Below are 14845 nucleotides of genomic sequence, written 5' to 3'. Positions count from 1 at the left end.
CTATGGGGTGAGGAGCACTAAATGTTGATGAAATATCTTGCGATTGTACACGTTGGGGGAGGGGGTGGGGGACAGAAGATGAGGCAAAAGAGAGATACTTGTTTTATCAAATAAAATTTTTTTTATCTTATGAAGTTTCTCCTTTCAGTTGCAAGAGGGGAATATTTATCTTTTCTAATGTGCTTGTTTAAAAAAAATTTTAAGCTCAGCAGTATTTTCGATGTATGAAGCTATTTTGTTTCCTGTTTAGAATTCCTTTCGTTGAGAACGACTGTAATCTAATGACTGGCAACAGTTGGACATTTACAGATGTAAATTATTTCACATTTCCAGTGACGATGTCAAACGAAAATAAAAAAAAATAAATAAAAGAAACGAGTTAATTGTAAGGGGGTTGGGGTAAGTTTCGATAACGAAATGGATCAAGTAAATATAGTCTTTGAATGTAAAATTTCCGAAGCTTGCAATGGGGCAAAGCATCTTCTCATATTAATCTACGTTTGTTTCGACAGGATTCAGCAATACAGAACTATGATCTTCATTTGTAGCTTTACGATAGTACGAAAATCTTTCATCTAAATAAAACTGTAGAATCCAAAACAATACCAAACATTTTGTTCAAAATGGTTCAAATGGCTCTGAGCACTATGGGACTCAACTACTGAGGTCATTAGTCCCCTAGAACTTAGAACTAGTTAAACCTAACTAACCTAAGGACATCACAAACATCCATGCCCGAGGCAGGATTCGAACCTGCGACCGTAGCGGTCTTGCGGTTCCAGACTGCAGCGCCTTTAACCGCACGGCCACTTCGGCCGGCAAAACATTTTGTCCAAAAATAAGAGATGTATAGTGATCAGCTCGCCCAGGCGTTTCTGCCTGCAATAGACCAGGCGTTCGCCGTGCCTAGCTGACGTGACGTTAATATACAGTTATCAGACTCTTTTCCGTAAGCGCCGACATCAACGCTAATGAATTTGCAATTTGCGTCCACAATAGCCAGCAGAACAACTGAAAATAAAATCTTTGTAATTAAAAGACAGAGATCCACTTTTCTCTGGTGCCCTTATGCGAACATGTTTTCCATCTATAGCGCCTACACAATTAGGTACATTGCATTTAAGCCAAAATTCTTCTTCAATACGTCTGAAATCTGATTCAGTAGAAGGTGGCATCAACATGGGCAGCAGCCTTTTCTTAATATCTTCAAAATATTTTTAACAACTCTTGATATGTAAGATGGTGATACACTGTAGGAAAATGATAAAGACCGGTAACTTTCGCCTGTGGCCAAGAATCTGAAACAAACGAAAACATACAGCTAATATAATTTCCATTTAACAGGTGATGACTGTAAGAAGAAGTGGAAATTTTTAAGGGACGGTTACCAGAGGTTCAAGAAGAAAAGCAAATTAGGAACGGGCTCTGCTGCCTCAAAAAATTCAAAAACAAAAAGGTCACAAACAGCTATCGTTCCTTGACAGTGTTGCACAACACATATCTGGAGGAACAAATATTACATTGACATCACCACAGACAACAATACAAGAAAGCCAAGAAGACAGTGGAGATCGAATTCGTCAACTGTACCTTTCGGCATCACAGGAAGAAGATACGGCAGAAACACATACAATAGGAAATAGTGGTGAAACATCTGTGGTAATAAACGATGAACGTTATGTGTCAGCATGGAAAAGAAAACGCAGTAAAGTTCGTAGTAATAATGATAGAATATTACAAATGTGGAAAGAAAGGGACGAAATTAGGCAAAATTGACTAAAAACGTTTATGCAACACAAAGATGATGATACTGACTTATTTTTCCGTCACATCAGCACAGTTGTAAAGAGTTTACCTCCAGTTTATAAGGCAGAAGCCAAAAGAAAAATTAGTATGATCGTTTCTGATTATGAAATAATGGCTGCACAGTGCATCACACATCAGCCAAGTGATAACAGCAGCCCTTCAACCTCCACAACTCTCTCACAAAGTCTTGGAACTGTAACACAATTTAATAATGTATAACATTTTGTGGACTTACCTCAGCGTCAAATATAATTTTTCTTCTGCACTTACTGCGTTTCTTAGGCACTGTGGCATTATGTCATCTTTAATAAAACTGGGCACGAAACTAAAGTGTCTTTTATTTAAATGACAGTAGCTCCTGAATATATTTTCATCACCTAGCAAATGTCTTTTTATCAGTGCTGTGTAACTACCTTCTGCAGTTCTGCTTTTATATAAAGGCATTACCACCTTTCATCTTTTCCTGGAATGCAACAATAAAATGTCATCGTCTTCGTCTTCTAACAACAGCGCAATAACAGCGGTGGTGTTAACAGACATCTCGCCTCGCGCAGTTGTTCCCGGCAACTGCATAGCTTCTCTGTCGCTGCGTTCCGCAACGCACCGACTGCAGACGGCAGCGTTGCCATCTGTCTTCTGCAGCCGCAGTCGGTCGCTGTCGCCGTGTTCGGAATCGCACCTTACAGTTTCACTTTTCATAGGGAATGTGCCAAGTATGACTGTTCACCGCAGGTCGCGGGGCGGGTCCAGCGCCGGCGCCGGCGACGAAGGCAGGAGCGCCACAGCAGCCGTGAACAGCCGGCGGTCCGGCTCTCGTGGTGGCAGCAGCACCAGGGGCGGCGCCGCTCAGCCTGCGGCCGCAGCGGCTCCATCCGCCCCCGCAGACGACGTGCTGCCCACGGGGGCGGGAGCACCCGCAGCCTTCGCCAGGACGGGCTCACGTCGGCCTTCCCCCAGAAGCCGGTAAGACACAACGGCACACTGCTGGCCACTCAAACTGCGCACCAGCGAGCATAGCAAGTAACAAAATTTCTCTCACTGTTCATTGATATCTACCTTCTTCTCTCTGCCTTCAATATATACAGGGTGGTCCGTTGATAGTGACCAGGCCAAGTATCTCACGGAATAAGCATCAAACTAAAAAACTACAAAGAACGAAACTCGTCTAGCTTGAAGGCGTGAAGGGGGAAACCAGATGGCGCTATGGTTGGCCCGCTAGATGGCGCTGCCATAGGTCTTTTTTTTTTTTTTTAAAAAAAATCTCATTTTGTTCGTTGTACCTGCTCGGGGCGGACGTCGCAAGACACCCTTGTCAGTTCGTCGTTGATCCATTAACTCAGTTTTTTTTATTACAGAGGGCAGCTAACCCTCTGACCGAACACGCTGAGCTACCGTGCCGGCGTATTGTGTGTGCCGGACCGACACTCGAACTCGGGACCTTTGCCTATCGCGGGAAAGTGCTCTACCATCTGAGCTACCAAAGCACATAAAAATACAGTTGGACGCGAACAGGCGACTAAAAGGTTTTTTTTTTTTTACTCATTTTGTTCGATTTTGTTCGTTGCGTCTGCTCGGGGCGGACGTCGTAAGACATCCGTTTAAGTTCGTTGTTGATCGATTAACTCAGTTTTTTTTATTACAGAGGGGGCTAACCCTCTGACCAAACACGCTGAGCTACCGTGCCCGAAAAATTAAACTATTCACTCGGGGGAAGACTTGAACCAAGGACCTCTCGCTCCGCAACTGCTCACGTTAACCACGGGACCACGGCGCTCCTAAGGTCAAACAGATATCAACTGCGTTTTTTTTTTAAATAGGATCCCCCATTTTTTATTACATATTCGTGTAGTGACTGGAATACTCTCTTTCAAATTGTGAAGGTGGCAGGGGTAAAATACAGAGAGCGAAAGGCTATTTACAATTTGTACAAAAACCAGATGGCAGTTATAAGAGTCGAGGGACATGAAAGGGAAGCAGTGGTTGGGAAGGGAGTGAGACAGGGTTGTAGCCTCTCCCCGATGTTATTAAATCTGTATATTGAGCAAGCAGTGAAGGAAACTAAAGAAAAATTCGGAGTAGGTATTAAAATCCATGGAGAAGAAATAAAAACTTTGAGGTTCGCCGATGACCTTGTAATTCTGTCAGAAACAGCAAAGTACTTGAAAGAGCAGTTGAACGGAATGGACAGTGTCTTGAAATGAGGGTATAAGATGAACATCAACAAAGGCAAAACGAGGATAATGGAATGTAGTCGAATTAAGTCAGATGATGCTGAGGGAATTAGATTAGGAAATGAGACACTTAAAGTAGTAAAGGAGTTTTGCTATTTGGGGAGCGAAATAACTGATGATGGTCGAAGTAGAGAGGACATAAAATGTAGACTGTCAATGGCAAGGAAAGCGTTTCTGAAGAAGAGAAATTTGTTAACATCGAGTATAGATTTAAGTGTCAGGAAGTCGTTTCTGAAAGTATTTGTATGGAGTGTAGCCATGTATGGAAGTGAAACGTGGACGATAAATATTTTAGCAAGAAGAGAATAGAAGCTTTCGAAATGTGGTGCTACAGAAGAATGCTGAAGATTAGATGGGTAGATCACATAACTAATGAAGAGGTATTAAATAGAATTGGGGAGAAGAGAAGTTTGTGGCACAACTTGACTAGAAGAAGGGATCGGTTGGTAGGACATGTTCTGAGGCATCAAGAGATCACCAATATAGTTCAAATGGTTCAAATGGCTCTGAGCACTATGGGACTTAACTTCTGAGGTTATCAGTCCCCTAGAACTTAGAACTACCTAAACCTAACTAACCTAAGGACATCACACACATCCATGCCCGAGGCAGGATTCGAACCTGCGACCGTAGCGGTCGCGCGGTTCCAGACTGGAGCGCCTAGAACCGCTCGGCCACCCCGGCCGGCACCAATTTAGTACTGGAGGGCAACGTGGAGGGTAAAAATCGTAGAGGGAGACCAAGAGATGAATACACTAAGCAGATTCAGAAGGATGTAGGCTGCAGCAGGTACTGGGAGATGAAGAAGCTTGCACAGGATAGAGTAGCATGGAGAGCTGCATCAAACCAGTCTCAGGACTGAAGACCACAACAACAACAACAACAACAGCAACAACAACAACGTAAAGAAATATGAATGTTTTAATTGGACCACTTTTTTCGCTTTGTGATAGATGGCGCTGTAATAGTCACAAACGTGTAAGTACGTAGGTATCACGTAACATTCCGCCAGTGCGGACGGTATTTGCTTCGTGATACATTATCCGTGTTAAAATGGACCGTTTACCAATTGCGGAAAAGGTCGATATCGTGTTGATGTATGGCTATCGTGATCAAAATGCAAAACGGGCGTGTGCTATGTATGCTGCTCGGTATCTTGGACGACAGACCGTTCGCCGGATAGTTACGTTATTTAAGGAAACAGGACGTGTTCAGCCACATGTGAAACGTCAACCACGACCTGCAACAAATGATGATGCCCAAGTAGGTGTTTTAGTTGCTGTGGCGGCTAATCCGCACATCAGTAGCAGACAAATTGCGCGAGAATCGGGAATCTCAAAAACGGCGGTGTTGAGAAAACTACATCAACATCGACTGCACCCGTACCATATTTCTCTGCACCAGGAATTGCATGGCGAATACTTTGAACGTCGTGTACAGTTCTCCCACTGGGCACAAGAGAAATTACGGGACGATGACAGATTTCTTGCACGTGTTCCATTTAGCGACGAAGCGCCATTCACCAACAGCGGTACCGTAAACCGGCATAATATGCACTATTGGGCAACGGAAAATCCACGATGGCTGCGACAAGTGGAACATAGCGACCTTGGCGGGTTAGTGTATGGTGCGGCATTATGGGAGGAAGGATAATTGGCCCCCATTTTATCGATGGCAATCTAAATGGTGCAATGTATGCTGATTTCCTACGTAATGTTCTACCAATGTTACTACAAAATGTTTCACTGCACGACAGAATGGCGATATACTTCCAACATGATGGATGTCCGGCACCTAGCTCGCGTGCGGTTGAAGCGGTATTGAATAGCATATTTTCATGACAGGTGGATTGGTCGTCGAAGCACCATGCCATGGCCCGCACGTTCACCGGATCTGACGTCCCCGGATTTCTTTCTGTGGGGAAAGTTGAAGGATATTTGCTATCGTGATCCACCGACAACGCCTGACGCCGGTCGCGGTGGTCGAGCGGTTTAAGGCGCTTGAGTCCGGAACCGCGCGACTGCTACGGTCGCAGGTTCGAATCCTGCCTCGGGCATGGATGTGTGTGATGTCCTTAGGTTAGTTAGGTTTAAGTAGTTCTAAGTTCTAGGGGACTGATGACTTCAGATGTTAAGTCCCATAGTGCTCAGAGCCATTTGAACCATTTTTTTGACAACGCCTGACAACATGCGTCAGCGCATTGTCAATGCATGTGCGAACATTACGGAAGGCGAACTACTCGCTGTTGAGAGGAATGTCGTTACACGTATTGCCAGCCGGGTTCCCGGGTTCGATTCCCGGCGGGGTCAGGGATTTTCTCTGCCTCGTGATGGCTGGGTGTTGTGTGCTGTCCTTAGGTTAGTTAGGTTTAAGTAGTTCTAAGTTCTCGGGGACTTATGACCACAGCAGTTGAGTCCCATAGTGCTCAGAGCCATTTGAACCATTTTGAACGTATTGCCAAATGCATTGAGGTTGACGGACATCATTTTGAGCATTTATTGCATTAATGTGGTATTTACAGGTAATCACGCTCTAACAGCATGCGTTCTCAGAAATGATAAGTTCACGAAGGTACATGTATCACATTGGAACAACCGAAATAAAATGTTCAAGCGTACGTACGTTCTGCATTTTAATTTAAAAAACCTACCTGTTACCAACTGTTCGTCTAAAATTGTGAGCCATATGCTTGTGACTATTACAGCGCCATCTATCACAAAGCGAAAAACGTGGTCCAACTAAAACATTCATACTTCTTTACTTACTACACGAATATGTAATAAAAAAAATGGGTGTTCCTATTTAAAAAAAACGCAGTTGATATCCGTTTGACCTATGGAAGCGCCATCTAGCGGGCCAGCCATAGCGCCATCTGGTTTCCCCCTTCAAGCTAGACAAATTTCGTTCTTTGTAGTTTTTTCGTTTGACGCTTATTTCGTGAGATATTTGGCCTGTTCACGATCAATGGACCACCATATATATATATATATATATATATATATATATATATATATATATATATATATATATATATATACGATGTTAGGCATATCGTGTAGGGCCCCGCGAGCACGCAGAAGTGCCGCTACACGACATGGTATGGACTCGACTTATGTCTGAAGTAGTGCTGGAGGGAAATTGACACTATGAATCCTGCGGGGCTGTCCATAAGCCCCCTAAGAGTACGAAGGGGTGGAGATCTCTTCTGGACAGCACGTTGCAAGGCTGCCCAAATATGCTAAATAATGTTCATGTCAGAGGAGGTTGGTGGCCAGCGGAAGTGTTCAAAACTCAGAAGAGTGTCCCTGGAGCCACTCTGTAGCAATTCTGGATGTGTGGCGTGTCGCATTGTCCTGCTAGAATTGCCCAAGTCGTCGGAATGCACAATGGACATCAATGGATGCAGGTGATCAGACCGGATGCTTACGTACGTGTCACCTGTCACAGTCGTTTATAGACGCATCAGGGGTCTCACATCACTCCAACTGCACACACCCCACTCCATTACAGAGCCTATACCATCTTGAACAGTCCCCTGCTGACATGCAGCGTCCATGGAGTCATGAGGTTGTCCTCATACCCGTACACGTCCATCTACTCGATACAATTTGAATTGTCACTCGTCCGACCAGGCAACATGTTTCCAGTCACCAACAGTCCATTGTCGGTGTTCATGGGCCCAGGCGAGGCGTAAAGCTTCGTGTCGTGCAGTCATCAAGAGCACACAAGTGGGCCTTCGGCTCGTAAAGCCCATATCGATGATATTTCGTTGAATGGTTCGCACGCTGACGTTGATGGCCCAGCATTGAGATCTGCAGCAGTTTGTGGAAGGGTTGCGCTTCTGTCACGTTGAACGATTCTCTTCATTCGTCGTTGGTCCCGTTCTTGCAGCATCTTTCTCCGGCCGCGGCAATATCGGAGATTTGATGTTTTACCGGATTCCTGATGTTCACGGTACACTCGTGAAATGGTCGTACGGGAAAATTCCCACTTCATCGCTGCCTCGGAGATGCTGTCCCCCATCACTCATGCGCTGACAATAACAGAACTTTCAAACTCACTTAAATCTTGGTAACCTGCCATTGTATCAACAGTAAATGATCTATCAACTGCGCCAGACACTTGTTGTCTTATATATAGTCTGCCTGTTTATGTACCTCTGTATTTGAATACGCAGGCCTATACCAGTTTCTTTGTATGGCACGCATAGTACACATATCCCTTACTGTCAGGCAACCATCGCTGTGGCGACAATAACCATCTACCTAACATACTTCAGGAGACATGACGTCACAAACACTGAGATGCGTGAGAAACTGACGCATTGTACATGACGTTAAGATACATTTTCTTCTAACTCTACTAGCAATATATTTCGCAGACAGTGTCCTCCTGTACCCCTGAATGTTATGTACAGTCCTGTATAATTGTATGACTCATAGATCAGGAGATACGACCTCATAAACACTGAACACCTGAAATAATGCCACATGATGCATGAAGTTTTAATACCTTTATTCTTTACTACTAAAGCGCTCCTATGGTCGAATCAACTTAAGGAAAAACCTGACACCTGGCAACGCTTTTGACAGCTTTCAACTGCGAAGCGCAAACGGCTGTAGGTGGAAACAGTAGCAGTCTGTAGAGCTTTTTTTGTTTTCCTTTATTGAATTTCGATTCCCCCCCCCCCCCCCCGAAGGCGGCGGGCTGGCAGCAGCTTATTACGCTGCTCTGCAGCCTACAGACTTTTTAAAACGTAAGAAGAAGATAAGAAACAATAAAAGCAGGCGATAAAACGGTGACTTAAATTGTAAAACGGCGGAAAATTGTGGAAAGCTAAAACAGAAAGCAAAGGGTTGGCGAAGCGAATAAAAGACACAGGAAGCAGACAGGTAACATAGTAGACAGACAATTAAAAAACATGGCGACAGTCTGGTTTCTGTTCACAAGAGATATAAATTCACACCCAGTGACAGTATGATGTCCGTTCGCAACATTTCGGAAAAGACACACAACAGTGAACACTCACTTTGAACAATGTTGGCACAAAGAGGACACACCATAGCCAAGGGCAGATGGGGGGGGGGGTGGACCTGGACAGATGAGGGGGAAAACAAGGAGGGAGGAGAGGAAAAACGAAATGGGGGGGGGGGGAACCAAAGGAGTGAGAGGACTCATAAGGGGGGGCAGGGGCAGGGTAGACGCGAGGAGGAATGGGAAAAGGCAGACGAGGGTAATGCATAAGGACTCAGGGGAGAGAAGGGGGGGCAGAGAGAGGGGAGAGGCAAGAGGATAGGTGGGGAAAAAAGAGGACGGAAGGGGGGGGGGGGTTAGCAGTCTGTGGAGCTACGAAGAGACGTTTTATAGAGAGGTTTACAGAATCGCGCTGTACACGCCATGCAGCTGCGCCTTGCATACCGAAACCATACGGGATCATGTTTCTTAATTTGGGTACTGCAGTTATACACTTGTGCATTATGCATACTTCTTTGCACGACTGTTTCATAATTTCAAAGGTGTTTCCGCGAATATATGGAAATGAAACTTTTTCGACGCTTCGCTACAAACACAGTTCATTTGTTTTCGTTTCTAACAGACAACTGCCTAAACGAATATCTGGGCAATACTGGGGTTGTCAGCTAGTACATATATAAATAACAATGTCCTAGTACGGTTTCTCTCTGTATGTTAGGGCTAGTATTTGAACTACTGTATGCATTATGATACAGTTTTCGGTAACATATAGAATGATTCACGAGAAACGTTAAAGCAACGCCATTGACATCTAGTGGTGAAAGGTAGAACTGTTTGGAATCATCCAAATAGGTATCAAGCAGCGACAGGCTGCTGTACCATTGCTGCTTGGTAGAGAGGGTGATTTGTACGGATGTTCCGAGGCAGAGGGTGTTTTGTACTGATGTAATGTGCCAGAAGTTGCTTCGTTTTAATATTACGTAGCGGCGGGTGCTTCGTACCAATTTTGTGTGGCTGAGGGTGTTTTATATCATGTTGTGTGGCAGAGGATACATACACGGGAAACTCCCTGTCGCACCTCCCTCAGATTTAGTGGTAAAATGTCCCAGTGGATTACTGTCAAAAACAGAACACAGATGCCGACTTTCTGTCTTCTATAAATACAAGCATCCAAACACCGTATGTTGCCGATGTTGAGAAATAAGACATAAGGCCATCTTGTGGTGGCTCTTTTCGCAGAATATTCATTGATGATCTTGCCTAGATTAGATTAGATTAGTTTTCGTTCCATAGATCCGTGCTGAGGAGATCCTTGTGGATGTGGAACAGCCGGCCGAAGTGGCCGTGCGGTTAAAGGCGCTGCAGTCTGGAACCGCAAGACCGTTACGGTCGCAGGTTCGAATCCTGCCTCGGGCATGGATGTTTGTGATGTCCTTAGGTTAGTTAGGTTTAACTAGTTCTAAGTTCTAGGGGACTAATGACCTCAGCAGTTGAGTCCCATAGTGCTCAGAGCCATTTGAACCATTTTGATGTGGAACATGCCTGTTGCATCCGTGGTGGTGTTTTAATGCAAAGCCTGGTTTGCACTTTTCAGTATCACCTCCTACATTTGTGTCATGAGCAAGGTACAGCAAAATCGCAGCACGATTCTTCTTCAGGAAATAGGACTCCAACATAACATCATTATGAGAAATGAAGAAAGATGACACTACTTTCTTCATTGTGTTTGGCAACAAATCTTTAAGTATTTCTTGCTTATGCCTCCTCATTGTTTCACAAAGGGTTCATTTCTCTTGTGAACTTCAATTGTAAGTGGAAGAGACCTAAAAAAAATTATCAGTGGTGATTCCATAATCTTCTCTAAGCAGCTAGTTCGATCCAACACTACTCTTTGTTCTTGATTTTTTTTCTAGGGCATTCCCTTTTTTTCAGTACACACTTGTAAGTTCAGTGAACAGTTTGATTTGGCATCAACCAAAGCCCATACTTTCATCTGTCCTTGGCAGTTTCTGAAATCATGTAAATAACAAACAGACAATGCCTTTGGAAAGAACAAAGTGGTTCATCTACTGTAAGGTGTGAATGAGAATTGTAATTAGACTTTCAGTGGTTGGCAAACAATGTGAAGACATCTCAGACAGCAGGGAGTGTCTCATTCTTTCTCCTTTTGTTTCCTGTAGTGGTGTCATCAAATCTGATGAACGTAGATAACAGCTTAAATCGAGTTCGAGACATAGAAGCAAGGAAAATATTTCTTTTGAATATAGAATTTGGGGTCCACAACTCCACAGGCTTCCATTTAGGTTTTCAACACTCATAGTTGTCACACACCTAGAAATGAGAATTTCGTCAGCAACCATTGTTTCTGCTTTTCTGGATATCTTGCGCCCCATTCCTCATAATACGTCTGGGCCTTTATGTTGATACTGCCCACAATTTTTTGTAATGCCGTCATCAAAGAACAATTTGAAAGCATCACTTACCGATTCAATGCCACTAGTCGCATCTGTAACTCTGGAAAGACTTCAGTAACATTATGAACTGTTCAAAACATATATCGGTGAATTTCTAAACCGAAATATTCCATTTTTGCTGACATAATTTTCATTTACATTGTTTTCTATTTCATCTGCAGTTTCTTCTTCTAACTCTTACACAGTCTCATTTTTTGAGTCGCTTTCGCTATTTGGTTCCTAACAGTTACTATCATTCTGTACCACGGAAATTACTTAATAAAGATGCTCATATCTGCCATGATATATTTCTGTCAAACAGCACTTATGGCTAAATAATAAAACTAAATGAAAACAGACAAAACAGCAATGGCTGCTCATGCTCCCAACAATGAACATACTGAAATGTTTATTAGGTGCATCATTATTGCCAGTGGAACGAAATCATTTACAGAAAAAGAAATTTTTGTATCATGCTGATTGCCAAGTGGGTTCAATAAAGAACCCATTAAATAAAAATAAATATTATTTTCATCATATTCGCTTCGTTGTGTAACCAACCCGAGAGACATGAGGTAACAAGCAAATCTGACCGTAATGAAAAGTTTCATTAAGTACAACTGTTCATTTGACGTCAAAATAAGGGACAAGTGTAGCTCTGGAATCTCGTGAACCCCGCTTGGTAGTTTGAAGGTTAATGGAACTACTTGATTTGAAATGTTAAGTTGCTTTCTTTGTTCCTGTTGTACCGTCGAGATACATCGTTATTGTGGCGTGTAAACGTCGTCATAAACCAACAATTTCTGTTGAAGATGTCACAGTCTTTCATTCCCCTGAACGGCAAACAAGTTCCCGTCATTAATTTCAGGAGACATGCAGTTTGAGGTGGTACGGAATCCAAAATACGGTGTTTCGCTTTGTTCCACAAAGATAGTCAGACGTGAAATTCGCGTTACCAACAAGAAAAATTTATCATGGACGGGTTTTTAGTGCATGCTGTAGGCTTAGGCGCTGTTACATACCGAATTAAACGATGATTTTCGTACGCATAATAAACGTTTTTGATTATCCGAACGAAAAGGACTAGTGGATAATTTATTAACAGAAGCGTGATTACAAATATAACAAGATTTCGTGTGCGTCTACTCTTGGTTTTGCAGACAGATTTCGTAGCACTTACCACAAAAATAGCGATTATCACTGTCAGTCCACTAATATCTGCGGAACAGTACCAGCGTTCGGTTCGTGGACGGGGATCAGTTTGTCGCTTCGACCCTCTTCACCAAATATAAGTACCATTTTTAACGTGCCACGGATGGGTGCGAGATTCATAATAATAATACTAAAATACATAAAATATTTTAATGTACCGTTACCAATAATGAAAAATTTAATTGTCATAAAATATATATATAAGTTATTTTGGTGCACCGATCGGAATAGTTTGTTTACATTAGTTAACGGAACTTTGCTTTAGCATGGTGTCCAAGACATTTCAATCGGAAAAATAGAGCCTTTGCAAAGCACATTCAAAGCACATTCAAAAAATTTATATATACATGTTATGCAGTTAATTTAAAAACCGGAATTATAATAGCAACACACTATCGTAACTTTGATAACGCCATAATTTGCACGATATAAAATCAAATGCACACTCGTAAATTAACAGTATTTCACTAAGCTCTGTGAACTGGTCTGCAAACAATAGTAGTACGAGTGTTTGAATGTGAGGAACGCGGCTTTTTTCGATCGTTTCCGCAAGCGTTTGCGAAGTCACTTTTTTGGGAGTCTTTCCTTACTCAATTTTCCATCGTTTGCAGGTTGTTCCTGTGAATTCTTTTTTTTTTTTTTTTTTAAATTCAGTCATGCTACTACCTTATTCTCAGAAAGTCAACCTACAACGCGTGATCAAAAAGTAAGGAAATTTTGTAGTTTCTCATGTTGTTAGTCCAATTCACGCGATATTTCCGTTGTTGTGTGAGAAACATATCAAAAATATCCGTATATTGTTAGGATATCGTCTGCTTTTAGCAAGGAAGTTCCCAAAGGCGTGTCATGGTGGCGCCGGGAGGGGGGGGGGGGGGGAAGAGAGATCGGGACCGCCCCGCCCCCCACACCAATATCTCCTAAATCAAATTACGCATGACCCTAAGCGCCGCCGTTTAGACAAACTGAAAGATATTCTGATTTTCAGTCATACGACCAAAATGATTTACGCGTTATCGATAGTAAAGAGGCCTTCGATAAATTTAAACTCTCGATATATTGATAGCAATATCGTCTAATCACCCATATCTACTTTAAGCAAGATATTGTTGGCCCTTCCCCCATGAACCATGGACCTTGCCGTTGGTGGGGAGGCTTGCGTGCCTCAGCGATACAGATGGCCGTACCGTAGGTGCAACCACAACGGAGGGGTATCTGTTGAGAGGCCAGACAAACATGTGGTTCCTGAAGAGGGGCAGCAGCCTTTTCAGTAGTTGCAGGAGCAACAGTCTGGATGATTGACTGATCTGGCCTTGTAACATTAACCAAAACGGCCTTGCTGTGCAGGTACTGCGAACGACTGAAAGCAAGGGGAAACTACAGCCGTAATTTTTCCCGAGGACATGCAGCTTTACTGTATGATTAAATGATGATGGCGTCCTCTTGGGTAAAATATTCCGGAGGTAAAATAGTCCCCCATTCGGATCTCCGGGCGGGGACTACTCAAGAGGACGTCGTTATCAGGAGAAAGAAAACTGGCATTCTACGAATCGGAGCGTGGAATGTCAGATCCCTTAATCGGGCAGGTAGGTTAGAAAATTTAAAAAGGGAAATGGATAGGTTAAAGTTAGATATAGTGGGAATTAGTGAAGTTCGGTGGCAGGAGGAACAAGTCTTTTGGTCAGGTGATTACAGGGTTATAAATACAAAATCAAATAGGGGTAATGCAGGAGTAGGTTTAATAATGAATAAAAAAATAGGAGTGCGGGTTAGCTAATACAAACAGCAGAGTGAACGCATTATTGTGGCCAAGATAGATACAAAGCCCATGCCTACTACAGTAGTACAAGTTTATATGCCAACTAGCTCTGCAGATGATGAAGAAATTGATGAAATGTATGGCGAGATAAAAGAAATTATTCAGGTAGTGAAGGGAGACGAAAATTTAATAGTCATGGGTGACTGGAATTCTTCAGTAGGTAAAGGGAGAGAAGGAAACATAGTAGGTGAATATGGATTGGGGGGAAGAAATGAAAGAGGAAGCCGCCTTGTAGAATTTTGCACAGAGCATAACTTAATCATAGCTAACACTTGGTTCTAGAATCATAAAAGAAGGTTGTATACCTGGAAGAATCCTGGAGATACTAAAAGGTATCAGATAGATTATATAAT

At 42.9% G+C, this 14845-nt stretch overlaps 1 protein-coding gene across 1 annotated transcript in view; it reads left to right on the top strand.

The window, feature by feature from the left end:
- LOC126252285 (mucin-5AC-like) overlaps nt 1-14845 on the top strand; it is a 519485-nt gene that overhangs the window by 277642 nt on the left and 226998 nt on the right. Inside the window, exon 8 of the mRNA XM_049953159.1 lies at nt 2539-2769. Within this exon, the coding sequence (XP_049809116.1) occupies nt 2539-2769 (231 nt within the window). The remainder of the gene's footprint in view (nt 1-2538; nt 2770-14845) is intronic.

This window comes from Schistocerca nitens, chromosome 4 (assembly GCF_023898315.1).
Source record: "Schistocerca nitens isolate TAMUIC-IGC-003100 chromosome 4, iqSchNite1.1, whole genome shotgun sequence".
In the NCBI taxonomy this organism is placed as follows: Eukaryota; Metazoa; Arthropoda; class Insecta; order Orthoptera; family Acrididae; genus Schistocerca; species Schistocerca nitens.
Note: the sequence above shows the minus strand (reverse complement) of the source record. Positions and strands in the feature narration are given on the sequence as shown.